Here is a 16,187-nt window from a genome sequence, read left to right on the forward strand (position 1 = left end):
CCTCCAAGGAAGGAGCATGGGCTGAAGGAGACCTGTGTTCTGCACTGAAGAGCAGATCTCCAAAGGCCTGAGCACAGGCAGCGTGTAGAAGTGGGGAGCCACTGTCAGAGGGCTCTGGGACTGGCTGCACTCCTGCGAAGGGCCAGCTCATCCCCTCTGTCTCTACCTGTCCCCATCCCCAGCTGCCTGCCCCTGTCCCACCCCCAAAACCAGCCTGGGGTGAGGGCATGTTCGGCTGGACCATTAGGTTACGTGCAGGTTTTCTTCAAATAGAATGACCAAGATTCAGCCCAAAGCTTCCAGGACTGTTTGGGTTACTCTGTTCGTCCAGGATGCTCCGGGGGCATCTTCTGGCCTATCATGACCCATTCAGAGGCCTCGGTTCTGGTCTCGGAACTGGGTTAGAATTAGTCTTCAGTTTAAATACCTGTGAAATGGGGATAATAACTGTCCCTGCCTCGTCTGGTAAATGGGTGCTTAGCAGCAGGGGTTTGGATTGTCTCTCTTTTTTCCATTAAAGATAGTCAGTTACCGCTTGTCAACTTCTGGCACACAGCCTCATGTTTCAGTCACACATACACGTACATATGTTTGCTTTCATATTCTTTTTCATTATAGGTTATTACGAGATATTGAATATAGTTCCCTGTGCTATACAGAAGAAATCTGGTTTTTATCTATTTTACATATAGTAGTTAGCATTTGCTGAATTCTCTTTTTAATGCAGAATGGCTGTGAGCAGAGGCCTTAAGGCAGGGAAAAGCTCTTCTCTGCTACCATCTGGTGTGCATTTTGGGGATAACACCTGAGTGGAGGCCACTAGAAGTTCTCTCCAAAGGCTTCTGAGCCAGTGAAGAATGTGTCAGATCCAGGGCCATGCCCCAGATGCAGCTGTGTGCCCACTGGAATGTGGGGTCCTCGAGGCGAGAGCTGGTGCAGCGGTGGACCACCTTCTCCCCTGGTTCTGACCTAGGCATGCCTTATGCCACCCTCCCCTCTTGGAGCCCTACCTTCCTCAGGACAGTTTTTGAACTAACAGTGTGCTTAGAGAGCCTCTCTGTAAGTCACTACGTCCAGGAGCAGTGTGGTACCAACCAAAGATTTATTCTGCAAGAAAAATAGGCAGCCCAGAAAGACCAGAACAAAAGGAACCCAAGGCTGAGACAGAAAGTTTGATTGTGGAAAGACGCGAGGAGCCAGATTGCAGCCACCAGGGACAGCTGGGGAGGTGGGCCGTGGGAGTGATGGGCTGGAGGGGTCTTGGAGACTCAACTCCAAGTGCAGCATTTGCAAGAAGTGCTGAACACCAGGCTCCTCGGGCAGCTTTGCTGGAACAGCCACCCCCTTGAACAAGTGAAGTAGCTGGTCCGGTCCAGGGGGTTGGGGTAGAGCCCGTCAGCTTTGCCCTGGCAGAAAGCATCTTGTCCAAGGCTGGAGTCATGCTCAGGTTCAGAGGGCTGGCCTGGTGCGGGAGCTTCAGGCTCTGGGGGGCCCAGAGGCACACGTGAAAGACCTGGGAAAACAGCGATCAGTGATGCAGCCAAGTCTCCCCCCAGGGGTCTCAAACCCACAGGCCAAGCACACAGGCAGCAGCCATCGGCAGGCAGCAGCCCAGCACCCGCACCCTGCAGGAGGGCGCAGTCAGGGACCCAGGCTGAGGGCAGCCCGGCACCAGCCACGCCTGCAGCCCGAGCACAGCTCAGCGGGAAGTGCCAGGGCTACACGTGCACGAGGCGGTCAGTGACCATCCACCTTCTGCAAAACCCAACCAAGCAATGGTGAGGGCCAGTGGGGTCTCACACTAGCGGCCCAGGGCAGGCTTCCTCCTTGAGAAGGGAGGGGCCAGCTGCTGCTGCCAAGCTGAGGGCCCTCGGGAGGGAAGTCCTGGTTACCCACACCCTGAGCAGGCATTGGAACAATCAGAAAGGGGAAGAAGAGTGTGAAGAGAGAATCATTTCAACAGCTTCCTTAGCTCCTGGGGGAGTGGGGTGGGGGCATGAAATTTGGGAAATCACAGTATTGGGACAAAGCCATTTCCTCAGAAGGAGGCTGGACCTGAGGAAGGGGACTTCATGCCCTGCCCTGAATTCTGCCTCTGGTCCCTGGGCCCTTACTCACTCAGCTCCAATGACAGCATCTTGATGAGGGGGTATTGGCCCTGGTTACAGAAGAAGCCAGCAAAGTCATCCATGTCCAGTGTCCAGACCATGGCCCCGCCCAGTCCCTTCTGCTTCAGATAGCTGACCTGTGTGGGGCGTGAGATGGGGGTGGAGGAGCCCAGGGAAGCCCGGGCAGGCAGCCCCAGAGCCGGCTTTCCTCATCCAGGCAGGGCCCGCTTTCCTCCATCACCGCCGGGCCTGCGAGTCCCGATCCCTGCCAGGCACGATTCATTCTGGAATCCTCCTGTCCTAATATTAGCATGGCCCGGGGTGGGCGTGGGGAGGAGGTATGAGGAAGACATAGACGTGGGGACTTCCCTAGGCTGGAAGCCTTAACATCTCAGCCTTTTTTGAGCTGAGCTGCTGTGTTTGGGGGAGCTGCCTGCTGGTTGCGATGAGGTAAGTTGCCCTAGGGAATGACTGAGCTGCCCCAGGGATCTGAATCAACTCCCTGACTTCACATCTTTGTCTTCCTTGAGGGTCTTCTCTCCTCCACCAGATCCCTGAGGCTTCCTCAGGGCACGGCTGTGTGTTCCCTCTGAGTGGGCGTCTCTGTCCCCTAACCCTGCCAAAGGGCCACGGCTCACCTCTGTAGTGAGGCGAGGTTGGAGGGCAGGGGTGTTCTGGAACCCTTGCTGGCCCCAATCTCCCTCCCAGCTATCTCCCTTCCTACATCAGTCCCCATTCAGGGCTCCAGCCGTGTGGGCCAGCATCTTGTTCTCAGAGGCTGCTCTCCCCTTTCTTCTCCATCACGTCTTTGCTCCTGCAGTTTCCACCCAAGAATGCCCACCTTTTCTGCTTTAAGACTTTCTCAAAACCCCTTCCACCATGATCTGTTCTCTCATCTCCCCCAGCCAGGACCATGCTCCCTCCTCAATCCTCCAGAACGCTTTGTCTACCCCTTCAGAAGAACCTGCCTCTGTCTGCTCGCATGATAACCAACATGAGACAAGCAGATGGGCAAATGCAGGTCCCTCTGCAGATGCCAACGGCCTCATGGGGGAGAGAGGGATGGAAACTCAAGTTGTGAGCCGCCAGCATCGGGCAGGAGCTGGTGGCGGGGGGCACATAAGTAAATTAAAAGTTCTCTAATTTGAACATGCGCCAAATATTGTCAATGGGCTCACTAAAGTGATACATCTCCCTGTATGTACTTCTCCTCTTCATATGTCTGGAGAATTTGTATTTAATAAAATACGCATTTTGTATTTATATTTAATAAAATACAAATACTTTCAAGAGTGCTACTCAATGTAGAGCAATTTTTTGTCATTGTGTCTTTTCTCAGTCAATAGGTGACGGGGGTACAACATGCTGTCCCACGGAGCTCTGTGAGATGCTCAGAGAGGTTCTGGACGCTGTCACTGAATGCTATTGACAGGCCTTGGGCCCACCCAGGACCAACCCCTCCCAGCCACGCTGAGCCTCACCTTGGCTTTGAAGCTCTCCACGTCATCAAAACCCACCCACTGGTTGCCCTGGAAGGCATAGGGCACCTTCTGGTCCTCAATTCTGTGCTCAGTAGCCCCCTTCCAGGAACAGATCTGTAGGACAGAGGGCAGAGCTGAGGAGGAAGGTGGGAGGATCCAACAAGCATCTTCTTCCTGCCAGGAAGAGACTAGGGATTGGAAAACTCCTGTCTGAGAAGCCCGGAGAACCCAGGAGCCACAGATTCAATGAGGCACCTGGGCTTAAGGCTAAATCCAAGGTGATAGGCAGGGGACGGAGCTCAGCTGGCCAGAATGCGCGATGCCCGGCATCCTTGCTCAGAAACTGTGGGAGAGGGAGCCTTCTTCCCCACAGCACTTGGGGTGACTGGGTTTTCCTACCTCATAATAAGCCAGCAGTCCCCGCTCTTTGGTGAAGGGACCAGGAGTTCCAGGCCCTGTGGCTAGGGCCCCCACTCCAGTGTCCAGGGAGGAGGCCAGAGTGAAGGATCGTCCATAGGTGGGCATGCCAAGGATCAGTTTGTTGGCGGGGGTCCCCTTCTGCAGCCACCGTTGCACAGCAGAGTCCTGGAGAAGCAGAGGAGGAGGGTCAGGGCTAACTGTCTGTGCCTTCAGCCTGGTTCTGATCGTCCAAGCCTAGGGGCTTCAGAGGAGTTTCACAGACACTTACTAATGCTCAAACCTTGCCCCATCTTCTTTAGATCCCATCTTAGACCCTCAACCCCAGTGAGAGAAGCTGCATGGCCCTACAGCCACGAGCCTGAGCTCTGGGGTCAGGCAGCAATTCACCGAGTGAATTTTTACTGCTGGCCCGCTGTGTGCTGGGCACTGTCCCAGATGCTTGGGGTGTCTCAGTGAGCACAGATCCCGGCCTCACTCAGCAACTTATTTAACCTTGGGCTTCCTGTCTATAAAATGGAAGTAATAAAAATATCTGTCTCTACGGGTGTTGTGAGAATTAAAGGGTATAACGCACGGATAAGGCCCAGCACAGCGCAGCGGAGGGGAGCCAGGATGGTCACCACTACCTCCCTGCTGCGGCATCCTCGGCATGAGAGCAGGGAGTTGGGTCTATTTTATTTATTCCTGGGTCCTTGGAGCCTAGAACAACGCCTGACACTTAGATGCTCAAATAGAGAGAACAGATGTGCACAGGGCTTCCTCACGGTCTCTGCACGAGACCTTCCCCCATCACACACTACTTGACACGATGCCCTAGGCTTGTGATGTGAGGAGGTAGCCAGTACAACTATGTGGAATAAACAAATAATGCAGATTCCTCCCTCCAGCCAAGATCACAGGCTCACTGTTCCCAAGAAGCCGCCCCGCTTGAGTCCAGGTTTTTTACTCACTCTGCAACCTTTTAGGACCGAGGTAAGGAGCAATTTTCACTCTATTATGTGTATTTCTTTTTGCTGGTCTACGTGATTTATCTTTGATCAAACTGGAGCTTTCTGAGGACAGAGGTCAGAGCACTCTGCTAAGCTCTGCGGCATTTTTGTGCAGATTTGGGAAAGTCTCTGCTCCGTCCGGAAGCCAGCCAGCAGGGCACACAATGTGGGGAGCAGAAGGCTTCTTTGCAGGGGGAGAAAGGCCTCCCTCTCCCTGCATGGACCCAGGGCATGCGGCGCGGAGAGCACCGTGCTGGGGGGACTTCAACCCCCTCGCTTCGCACTGAATGTCCTTGTGTGCCTCCCCACTTGAACGGGCTGGCTCCTCCTGGGACCCACATGGCTTTCCAGATGTGGGTGGAGGAGTTGGGCTCGGTGAGAGATACGGGTGCTTGGCTCCAGTGTTCTAAGGAGCAGGCTTTATTTGTGAAAGAGACAGAGGTCCAGGATGCTCCACCCAGTGCACGCACACAGATGTGGGCTCCTCAGAATTAGCAAACGTCCTCATTTAGGCCTTTTTGTTGTTGTTTATATTAAGAAGGAGAAGTGACATGGTCAGTCTTGCTTTGAAATATAGAATGGGCTTATAAAAAAGTGTCTAGCCTGCTCAATGAGGGAGAGTTGGGCAGGAAACCCCCACCCACCTCCGTCTAAAACCAAACCCACCCTTTCCAGGGACCGAGGCAGGATAGGGGTGGTTCTGCCCTGATTGACAGCCCCTGAGATGGTATTAACCTGGGAAAGCTCTCACCTCTGAAAGCACCTTCCAGAAGGTCAATCAGGGACCAGGAGCAAAAGTTATCCATCGTCAGACAGAGGAAACCCTCCTACACTGTTGGTGGGAATGTAAGTTGGTGCAACCACTGTGGAAGACAGTATGGAGGTTCTAAAAACTAAAAATAAACTTACTGTATGATCTAGCAATCCAACTCCTGGGCATATATCTGGAGAAAACTCTAATTCAAAAAGACACATGCACCCCAATGTTCATAGCAGCACTATTTACAATAGCCAAAACATGGAAACAACACAAATGTCCATTGAAAGGTGACTGGATAAGGAAGTTGTGGTTTATATATATAATGGAATACTACTCAGCCATAAAAAGAATAAAAATAATGCCATTTGCAACAACATGGATGGACCTGGAGATTGTCACTCTAAGTGAAGTAAGCCAGAAAGAGAAAGAAAAATACCATATGATATCACTTATATGTGGAATCCAATAAAAGGGGATACAAATGGACTTACCTACAAAACAGAAACAGAATCACGGACATAGAGAACAAACTTATGGTTACCAGCGGGTAAAGGGGGTGGGAGGGGATAAATTGGGAATTTGAAGGTTGCACCTCTTAGGGAGTGATGAAAATGTTAGCTGTCTTGATTGTGGTGGTAGTTTCATGGGTGTATACACCTATCAAAATTCATTAAATTATACATCTGAAATATGTGCAGTTTACTGTACAGGAATTATACCATAATACAATGTTAAAAAAGAAGTTATCCATTGTCTTGAAGGAAATGGAATGGGGGTGTAAAGGGAGCAGGAGACATTTTGGCTGGAAACTCTAGCTCAAAGACGGCCTCCCAGTGAGTCACTGACGTCGTGGGATTGGCTTGCTGTGTCTAACACCAGCCAAGATGCTACACAGAAGAGAGGTTTGTACTCTGCAGTGGCATGAGACAGGAAAATAACAAACAAACAAACAAACAGGAAAGAAACAAAAACTCCTGGCTCCCCGGGCCCTGCTCGGTACCCTGCTTTCCTTTCCCATAGGTTCCTACACGCTCAGAAGGGCCGTGCCCCTTAAGCAAGGGAGGTCGAGCCACACGCCTTCTGCTCTCACCACGTTCAGCTCAGCTGCGGCGCCGCTCGCTCCCTGCCTCTGGTAGAGGGGGCTGTTATGGCCTGTGGTCTTCTCCCAAGAGCCATGGAAGTCGTAAGCCATAAGGCTGATGAAATCCAGGTTCCTGCAGGAGGCAAGGGAAGGGGGGTGAGGAGTCCCCCCGCCCAGTGTGTGGCCCGGGGAGAGACCCTCATGGGAAGCAGGGGGCAGGAGGCAGAGGGCAGGCCCACTTCCGGCTCTGGGAAAGGTGATGTAGACAGCACTCCCCAGTCCCCCCCGTTATCCAGGCCATTCTCGTGTCTTTAGTGGCCTCCCCCCCGGCTGTCCCCTCAGCACCCTCAAGACGCGGTCCACTCGGGACACCTTGTGCTATTTTGCTATTTGGAAGGAAATGTCACTCAGTGTTTCTCCCACTTCAGTTGTGCACATCAGTGACCTGGGAATCCCATTAAGGTGCAGGTTCTGATCCAGCAGCCATTGGCTGGGAAGGATCTAAACAGCTTCCCCTCTGGGAGATGCCAAAGGCTTCACCGTTCCCCATCTCAAGGGTGTTTCATGTTAAGACTGAGCTCTTAAGGGAAAGGGCGAGGCGCCAAAGAGAGGGACCCTGGAGTGGTGGAGAAGCAGACGCAGTGGGCGCACCCTTCCTGGGTCTGCTGGCCGTGCAGGTGAGCCCTCCTCCCTCCCTGGGGATGCTCAGCCTGTCCCCGGTCTCTCTCCCCTACAGGGAACACAGGGTCCATGCCACCTGCTTGACACTCACTGAGCAATTTTGTCCACCTCGTATCCAGCTTCCATGCAGCGCCGCCCGGCTGGGACGGCTGCGCTCAGCAGGAGGCGTGCCTTCCCTGCTGTCTGGGCTTCCTGCCGAAAGGCGCTGGCCAGGTCCTGCAGGGGCAGCTCAGAGTGAACACACAGGCAGGGGCCAGGCAGCCCTGTGAGCCCCAAGCAGACAGATGTTTTAGCTCAGGAGTCTGAAAACTGACCCCAGGGCTGGTCTGCGCTCTGTGTGGCCCCCTGGCTAAAGAGGTGACCCCGTCCCACGCAGCCATACCTGCACCAGGGCTGTGAAGCGCTGCTTATCCGAGGGAGGGCTCCCCCGGCTCCCTGGGTACTCCCAGTCAAGGTCAAGGCCATCGAAGCCATATTTGCGAAGAAACTTGATGGTCGAGTTGACAAAAGTCTGTCGGTTGTTGGCTGTAGCCACCATATCCGTAAACCTGCGGGGTGGCAGGGCGGTATGAGCCTGTCTTACACTGGACAGTGGGTCACGGTCCCTCATGGGCAAGTGAGAAACTGCTCAGGAGGTCGGCGCTCAGCTGTATAGGCCAGGAAGGCACTGGGAGGGCTGCTGCAGAGGCTCCCGGGACATTTGCTGGTGACTTATGGGCCTGGCTAGGGGCAAGGGGTCATCTAGAAGTGCGTCCTTCCGCCCACACATTGACCTCACTGGGGGCACATGGACTCACTGGAGCTCCGCTCCCCAAATGCCCTCCAGAAGCCGGCCGCCATGTCCCTGCCCAGGGGTGTGTCCTGCCCTGACTCAGAGCTGGCTGTCAACCCACATGGAGGTTGAAAAAAGCACTATTAATGGTCCAGAGCTCATCAGAATCCCTGAGGTGCCCCAGGAGCCACCTCCCCACATCTTACTTTCTCATTGTTTCTGTAAGAAGTCCCTGGACATCTTTAGGGGTCTTGAGTTTTTTTGAATAGACTCCTCCTATTTGACCTTATTTTTTAATTTAATTTAGTTAATAACAGCAGTTCTTAAGTGGGGTTCACGTGCCTGGGAACCCCAGGCTAAGAATCCCTGCATTTCAATGAAAAAATCTGCGTGTAAGCAGCGTTTCGGGAAGGTGACGCATGCATTTCACCAGGTTCTCAAAAGGGCTCTTGGTCTAGAAAAATATTAGAATGACTAGGTTAACTTTGGGGACCATATAGTCAGGGCTTTCTAGGAAAAGTCTGGTTCCAAAATATACCATTTTACTGTCTCCACAAATTATCAAAAATGTCCTGGAAATTCTGGCAGCCAAGTTCAATCTCACAGGCTGCCCTTGACATCCAGAAGGGGAACAGAAGTGCTCAGAGAAGATACTCTGTTTCAGAGCTCAGAAAATATGGACTTTTTACGTGGCCCAGGATTAGTTGAGAACTTCCATCTACCCATTTCATGAAGGAAGAGACTGAGGCCTGAAAAGAGGTCAGTATCTCTGTGCTGCATTTAAAACAAGACTGGATTAGTAACAGCCTGGAGCTAAGCCCACTCCGCTGCCTCCCGATGAGGCACCAAGAACCGAGAAGAAAGGTCAACCCCCCAAGTCCACTCTTCCCTCCCGTCCCCCCCACCCCCAGGCCACACGTCCGCCTGGCTGATTCCCTGACCAGGGGTCTCTCTGGCCAGTGAGCCTGTTCCCCACCAGTGGCCTGGCTCCACGGGCGCCCATGGTCAACTCACTTCTGCGTGCCGAAGTTCCAACCCCCAATGGCCAGCAGCATCTTCAGCTCCGCATTGCTGGGAAAGACAAGGGAAGCGCTGAAACTTACCCAGCCGGCTCCCAGGCTCACCTCACTAACGGGGACGGAAGGAGCCCAGCAGGGCTGATGGGCCAGGTGGAGGGCATATAAAGCCCTGTGCCGGGAAGGCTCTAGGATAGGAAGGAAAAGTCATGATCCTAAATCAAGGAGGAAGACATGGGACACCGAAAATTAGGGATGCTGCATGGGAGAGGATTAAAAGCCGTCCTATAATTAATTACGCTCATGCTGGGACGCCTGTTCCATCTGGAACGTTCTGGGAAAGAGACAGCTCGACTGCTGATCTCATATAATGAAATAATTTTTTTAAAATGAAGATAAATGAAGACACTAGAGAGAAAAAGAAAGACAGAAACTCTAAGGAAGTGGGAGAGCTGACTAAGAAAGGAAATTTATCATAATATTGGCATTTAAAATTCTTGGATTTACAAAGTCTTTTTATGTAACCAATTTATGTTTTTAAAAAAATGTTTTCTGCTGACCTCATGCTTCAAAAGGCCATCCCAGCTCAATGTTAAACACATACTTACTTTAAAAAAAAAAAAAAGACATGTTCCTGCCTTTGAGGACCTCTTATCTGGCTGCGGAGATGTATAATTAAGGAATCTGGGAAGCGAGAGATCAGGGTAGATCCTAGGAGAGGCTTTATTAAGGCAGTGATAATGTGAGCTGAAGGACAGATAAATTTTAGGAGAAAGGACATTGATTCCCAGCAGAGGGAAACAGTGTCACAATCCGGATTCCACTTAGACCTGAACTGAAAGGGCCCTTAAGGAGTCTCTGTCTGCCCTCACCTCTTCCACATAAGCACAGGGAAGCCCAGAGAGGTGATGAGACTTGCCCAAAGCCACACAGCGGGTCTGCAGCCAGACTGCGGTGCCGGGGAAGGTTCTCCAGCTCCCATCCCCACCCGCCTCCCTTGCTGCTCACATCTTCTTCAGCCCATTGAATTCCTTGTAGAGCGTCTCGTCGTCCCACTCTGTGGAGCTGAGCTGATGGCCGTTCATGCCAGCAAAAGCATAGATGAGGTGCGTGCACAGATTGGGGTCCACATCTTTGGGCAAGAAGCGAGCGGCCCCTTCTCTGTACTGGGCCCAGTTAGTGAAGTAGCAGACCAGTTTTGCAGCAGAACCTGGCCAGTTGTGGCAAAGAAAAGAAATGGCAATCATCAGGGCCCGCTGCGGACTGGTGGCCTCCGCCCGGGGGCAGAGCACGTCCGGCCAGAGTGTTAAACCTGGCCCTTCATCTGCTGGAGTCAGAGGGGCCGTACTTTCAAAACACAGCTTGGAATACTTCAGGGGGTTAATTAAAATGCATATATGAAGTAGCAGAGAGGGGGCCCCAGTTACAGGCCTGGGTTTATATTTCTTTGGGCTGGTTTTAAAGAGGTTTGCATTTACTATAATCTCTCGTAGAGAATCTGTTAATATCACTGACAAGGTTCTACAAAAAGAGCGCATTTTCTCTAGGAAAAGGCAGCTAGTCCCCGGCCTGCCCACACGTGGGATGGTTTCGCAGGTAAGGCCTCCCCTCCCAGGGAAGGGGTTGTCCAACAGTGATGATCCCACCCAGGGCAGCGTTGTACTAGGTTGACTGAACACCAGAAAGCAAGGGTGCTCATCTCCATTCCCACATCTGGCAGAAATGTACTCTCCAGCCTTGGCACTGGGGGCCCCATCTGAAAATGCTGGGGTGGTCTCTGAGGTCTCTCCCAGCCTCGCTGTCTGCAGTGGTGTGGTTTGTGCACACCAACATGTCACGCCAGGGACTTGGCAGAATGGTGAGGCTGGACTGGAGCATATCTGTAGCTGTTGTCTGGACCCTGGGATTTCCTTTTGCCCAGACAGGGTCTCTCCACACCCTGCTCCAGCCCCCATGCAGCCAGTGAGAGGATAGGGGTGGGGGTGAGCACAGCAAGGTGGCTATAGGAGGGAACCCCAAGCACGAAGGGCTGCCTGAGACGCCCCTGGGCCCACGGATGGCTCTCAGAATGGAGGAGTCAGAGCGCTTGGGTAGTCACTGGTTATAATCAGAGGTCACCCAGAAGTGAGGCTTGCTGATGGGGGTGTAGCCTGCAGTGACAAAGGAGGATTGGTAAACTTCCCAAAGCAAAAGAAGGAAGGGGGGCAGATTAACCCAGAGAACACCCCCCGGGATCATCTAGAGAGGAGCCAGGAGGTTCTTTTTATTTTATGTCATGTCCTGCCATAGCATATCAAATACTGTGCATGGATTTGGTCCTATAGAGGCAAGAAAGTGTGGTGGTTCAGAGCAGGGACTCTGGAATTTCAATGCCTGGGTTGAAATCCCAACTTGGCAACTTTTTAGCCGGGTAGTTCAGCTTTTTCCTTCATAAAAAGGGAATGACCATTGCTCCTATCTCAAGGACCATCATGTGGATGAAAAGTTAACATATGGGAGATACTCAGAGCAGTGCTGGCCGACAGTAAGCTCTGTTCAAAGGGCTTTACGTGTATTAACCCTTTGTCCACACAAAATTCTACTGTCATAAGTATATACCATACCATAGCATTCATATCCCCAGAAGTAGCTTGGACTAAAGCTTTTAGGAAATCTTCAACCTTTCTCTCCTTCCCATGTTTGTTTTTTCTCTGGGCCTTGGCTGTTCCCTCCTGTGAGACCAAGAAGGGAAATGTGTGTCCAGTGCCACAGCCCAGCCTCAGGGCAAGGGTCTGGGTACAGGGACTGGGGCAGGATGAGAAGGGAGACTAGGAGTCTGAACTGCTAAATGTCACCCAGAGAACTCTTTCCTGTCTCACACAAGAAGGAGCCCCTCCTGAACTCTAATTCAAAAAGATACATGCACCCCAATGCTAATAGCAGCACTACTTACAATAGCCAAGACATGGAAACAACCTAAGTGTCCATCAATAGAGGACAGGGTAAAGAATCTGTGGTATATTTATACAATGGAATATTACTCAGCCATAAAAAAGAATAAAATAATGCCATTTGCGGCAACATGGATGGACCTGGAGATCGTTACACTAAGCAAAGTAAGCCAGAAAGAAAAAGAAAAGTACAATGTGGTATCACTCATATGTGGAATCTAAACAACAAGAAAAAGAAAAAAAGAGGACACTAATGAAGTCGTCTAACTACAAAACAGAAACAGATTTACAGACATAGTAAACAATCTTCTGGTTAATGGGGAAAACAGGGTAGGAAGGGATAAATTTGGGAGTCTGAGATTTGCAAATGTTTACCACCTTATATAAAAACAGATTAAAAAACAAATTTCTTCTGTATAGCACAGGGAACTATATTCAAGATCTTATAATAACCTTTAATGAAAAAGAATATAAAAATGAATATATATATGCATGGCTGTACACCAGAAATTGACACATTGTAATTGACTGTATTTCAATTAAAAAAAAATACGCTAAGGAACCCTGTTGGAGGTGAAAAAAAAACTCATAGAGGATTGAAGTTTATCAACCCAAAAAAAAGGAGGAGTCCCCCTGGCTCTCCTAAGCTCCACAGGTGATCAGCTCAACAGACAGAATGAGTGTGCTGTCCTTGCTGAGCCAAGGGGCTGGGACGTGGAGCTGGACAAGGCTTAGGTTTCCCAGCTCAGAGCCTGGTCGGGGAGACACTTCAGCCAAACATTAGAAACACTGGGATTTACACTGTAAAATGTGTTCAGGTGTTTTGAGAGCACGCAGGTTGGAGCAAGTGACATCAGAAATGACCTGAGCGAGGCTGACATTTAAGCTGGCCCCATGGGCGCACAGGAGTTCAGCTAGTGGGTGAGGAAGCCAGAACCTTCCGAGAAGAGGGAACGGCTGGGCCACAAAGGGGACGGGGACACTTGCAGGGGGCTGAGCTTCGGAGAGGAGTCCCCACTGAAATCTGGCAAGAGCTCTTGGGGTGGGAGTAAAGTTGGGGGCAGTGAGTGGAGGAGGGTAGTGGAGCGCAGGGAAGGGGCTGAGAGGATCCAGGGCTGGCCTCAGGAAAGGCGCCACTTACCCCACTGGATCGTCAGCAGAACCATCAGACCTGAACAGCACAAAAGAGAAGGCAGATGTTAAGGTGTTGCTCTCACTTTCCCAGGCCCTGTGCAGCTACTGAGGCGCAGCGGGGAGAGGTGGTCAGGGAAGGTGGACTCAGGGTGCTTTCCTACACATTGAGCCTCCTCTGCCCAGAAAGGACCCAGGAGGGCACTGTGTCCATCCTTACAACCCGGCCAGACAGCAGGGCCCCTGCCCTGGCCTGGGCTGGTCCTGCAACTGATGGAAGTTTCCACGAGCTGAGGCTGCTCCTCCCTAGAGCATCAGTTGGGGGAGGTGTGGATTTAGGAAGATTCTAGGAAAACCACTCACTTTTATGGTTTTTAGAGAGAACGTTTCTCTTTTGGAACAAGCAGAAAACCTGTACTGGGGCTAGAAAGAGCCAGTTTGAAAGGGCTGGGCCAGAGATCTCACCTCTTGGTCAGGCCTCTGTACCTCTGCTCACAGCCACTATTTCCTACGTTCTGCTGCTTTTTGACCACATCCCCCGAGAGGCTGGCTGAGTTACCAACATCCTGGGAGATGTACGGGTCAGCAGGACTCCTTTAAAAATATGTATTTCACCCTCCTGGTGACCTTGGATTTTCCCATTAACCTAATAAAACCTGCATGAGTATCTGCAAGGACAACCAGGGTCATGGCCCCTGGGCTGCCCTTTGCAGGACAACCAGCACCAGGTTCGGGGGAGAATCCTTTGGCAGTGGGCACCTCTTGGAAAGGCCCAAAAGTAGGGACCAGAGAACACAGAAAAGACAAAACCACCCAATGTCGAGGTGTTCACTGACTCTGGGCTTCCAGGACGGGAGAAGAAGTCATTTTCAGCCTGTTGAGAAAAGCTTTTCCTGGCAACACAAAGGCTTTGGGGCTGAAAGACCCCAGGGGGGTGGGGAGCCCACAGGAGTGGCGATCAATGACTGCAAGCCAGACAGAGGGAGGAACCGACTGACCCGCCCAAGTTCTCCCGAAAGCTCCTTGCTTCCTTGCAGGCAGCACCAGGGAGCTGTTTCACGAACACAGGCCCCCTTCCCCACAGCTCCCAGGGCCCAGCCCACTCACCTGTGCAGGCCGCAGACCGCACCATGGTGCTGGCTCAGTGACGGACACCAGCCTGTCCACCAGCTCCCAGGCCCCTTTTATCAGGCCTCCCCGTCCCATGGCAGCCAGGGGTGTGGAAATCAGGAGAGGGCAGAGGGAGGAGATGAGGGGGAGGGCAGGGGATGTGGTGTGGAGGGCCAGGCTGTCAAGTGGCAAGGATTGGGCAAACGTGACACAATGGCCTTTAGCAATCCTTGGTTTTCTGGAACAATCACAGGGCGGAAACTGGACTTTTCTCATTGCCAAACCAGGAGGCCAAGGGAGGGAAGCAGGAAATATTTCTAAACCTTCTGCTGGACAAGCATGATTCTGATTTTCTCTGTGTGGACTGGCGAGGACCATGAGCAGCCCTGGAGTGGGTGGGCTTTGGGGGAAGAGAAGCACCTTAGGAGTCAGGGGAGCTGGCTTCCGGAGTAGCCTGCCTGCCTGTTCGCCACGGCCCTCTCTGGAACTCAGGTACCTTCTCTGTAAGATGGCGGTGTTGCAAATATAATCTATATTTCACTACAGTGATTTTTTTTTATTACTATCCATTTGAGAGTAATATTTGTATATCCACTGGGAAAAAGACATGACGAGAAATAGTGACTACGAGCTTGGTAGCATTTTTAAATGCATGTGTCTTTTAGAAAGAATTGTTTCCTGTGGCTGCTGTAAGAAGCTACCACCAGCGAGGTGGCTAAAACAACAGAAGTTTATTCTCACAGTTCTGGAAGCCGAAAGTCTGAAGCCAAGGTGTTGGTAAGGCCATGCTTCCTTCAAAACTTCTAGGGAAGACTCTTCCCTTCCCTCTTCCGGCTTCTGGCGGCTCCTGGTGTCCTTGGCTTGTGGCTGCATTACTCCAGTGTCTGCCTCTGCTTTCACGTGGCTTTTCCCTCTGTGTGTCTTCTCCTTTTCTGACTCTTATAAAGACCCTTACCAATGGATTTAGGGTCCATCCTAACCCAGGAGGATCTCATCTTGAGATGCCTACCCTCATTACATCTGCGAAGTCCCTTATCCAAGTAGGGTCACATTCTGAGGTTCTGGGTGGAGATATCTTTTGAGGGGAGGAGGAGGGGGTGGGAGGGACACCATTCAACCCACTGCAGGACCTAACTGGTACATACTACTTACTCTGTCTGCAGACTGTGTCGGGTGCATGCATGGACCTCAGGGTCCCGGCAAAACTTTGCAGCTTCTAGGGGACCCGATCCTTGGTCCTTGGCCTTAATGTAAGTGGCCTGGATGGCTTAGTGGGAACGTCCAGGGGCAGCAGACCCCGAAGTCAGGTTGCCTGGGCTTGAACCCCAGTTCTGCCACTTACTGCCTGTGTAACCTGAGGCACATTTGTTAATTTCTTGGGGCTCCAGTTGCTCCATCTGTAAAGGGAAGTCCTCAGAGGACTGTTGTGAAGGCACTGCCTGCTGGCTGCTGCTGTCCCCGGTGCTGCCCGGCCCTGCCACTTTGGCCTGCTCTCTGTGGCTGTCAGGGATCAGGGCCCCAGTAACCTCTGTGAGGTCCCTGAGAGGGTCAGACCTCCGTGCCCACATGGACAGTCCCTGCGTCCTCGCCTTCCCTTTCACCTGGGAATCCTGCCTGGGATTCTGTTCCGGGTCACCTGAGATCTGGAGATGCCTCAGGTCCCAGGATGTGGGCAGGAGAAGGGTGAATGTGGGGGGCCTTGAGGGGC

At 52.0% G+C, this 16,187-nt stretch overlaps 1 protein-coding gene across 5 annotated transcripts; it reads right to left on the minus strand.

The window, feature by feature from the left end:
- Positions 1-1,083: 1,083 nt before the first annotated feature.
- CHIT1 (chitinase 1) lies at positions 1,084-14,607 on the minus strand. Of its 5 annotated transcripts, XM_010946444.3 has the most exons (11): positions 14,477-14,607; positions 13,380-13,409; positions 10,317-10,518; positions 9,307-9,363; positions 7,903-8,068; positions 7,612-7,736; positions 6,849-6,972; positions 3,989-4,174; positions 3,590-3,703; positions 2,119-2,245; positions 1,084-1,513 (listed from the first exon to the last, which is right to left on the minus strand). In XM_010946444.3, the coding sequence occupies exons 1-11, from the start codon at positions 14,499-14,501 to the stop codon at positions 1,269-1,271; spliced, it is 1,401 nt and encodes a 466-aa protein (XP_010944746.1). In that variant the 5' UTR covers positions 14,502-14,607; the 3' UTR covers positions 1,084-1,268. The 5 variants fall into 5 exon arrangements, with proteins under 5 accessions (XP_010944746.1, XP_045366014.1, XP_045366019.1 ...); XM_045510058.2 differs by lacking the exon at positions 2,119-2,245; XM_045510063.2 differs by lacking the exons at positions 2,119-2,245; positions 13,380-13,409 and having other exon boundaries at positions 14,477-14,595.
- Between the last annotated feature and the right edge of the window lie 1,580 nt (positions 14,608-16,187).

The sequence above is a fragment of the Camelus bactrianus genome, chromosome 23, assembly GCF_048773025.1.
Source record: "Camelus bactrianus isolate YW-2024 breed Bactrian camel chromosome 23, ASM4877302v1, whole genome shotgun sequence".
Taxonomy (NCBI): domain Eukaryota; kingdom Metazoa; phylum Chordata; class Mammalia; order Artiodactyla; family Camelidae; genus Camelus; species Camelus bactrianus.

Bases quoted from the DNA above. Each gene is read 5' to 3' on its own strand.
- CHIT1 (XM_045510058.2), bottom strand. From the start codon at position 14,501: ATGGTGCGGTCTGCGGCCTGCACAG. The intron at 13,410-14,476 runs GTGAGTGGGCTG...TGTGCTGTTCAG, and splicing joins GCGGTCTGCGGCCTGCACAG to GTCTGATGGTTCTGCTGACG. The intron at 1,514-3,589 runs GTGAGGCTCAGC...CTGTTTTCCCAG, and splicing joins TGGAGAGCTTCAAAGCCAAG to GTCTTTCACGTGTGCCTCTG.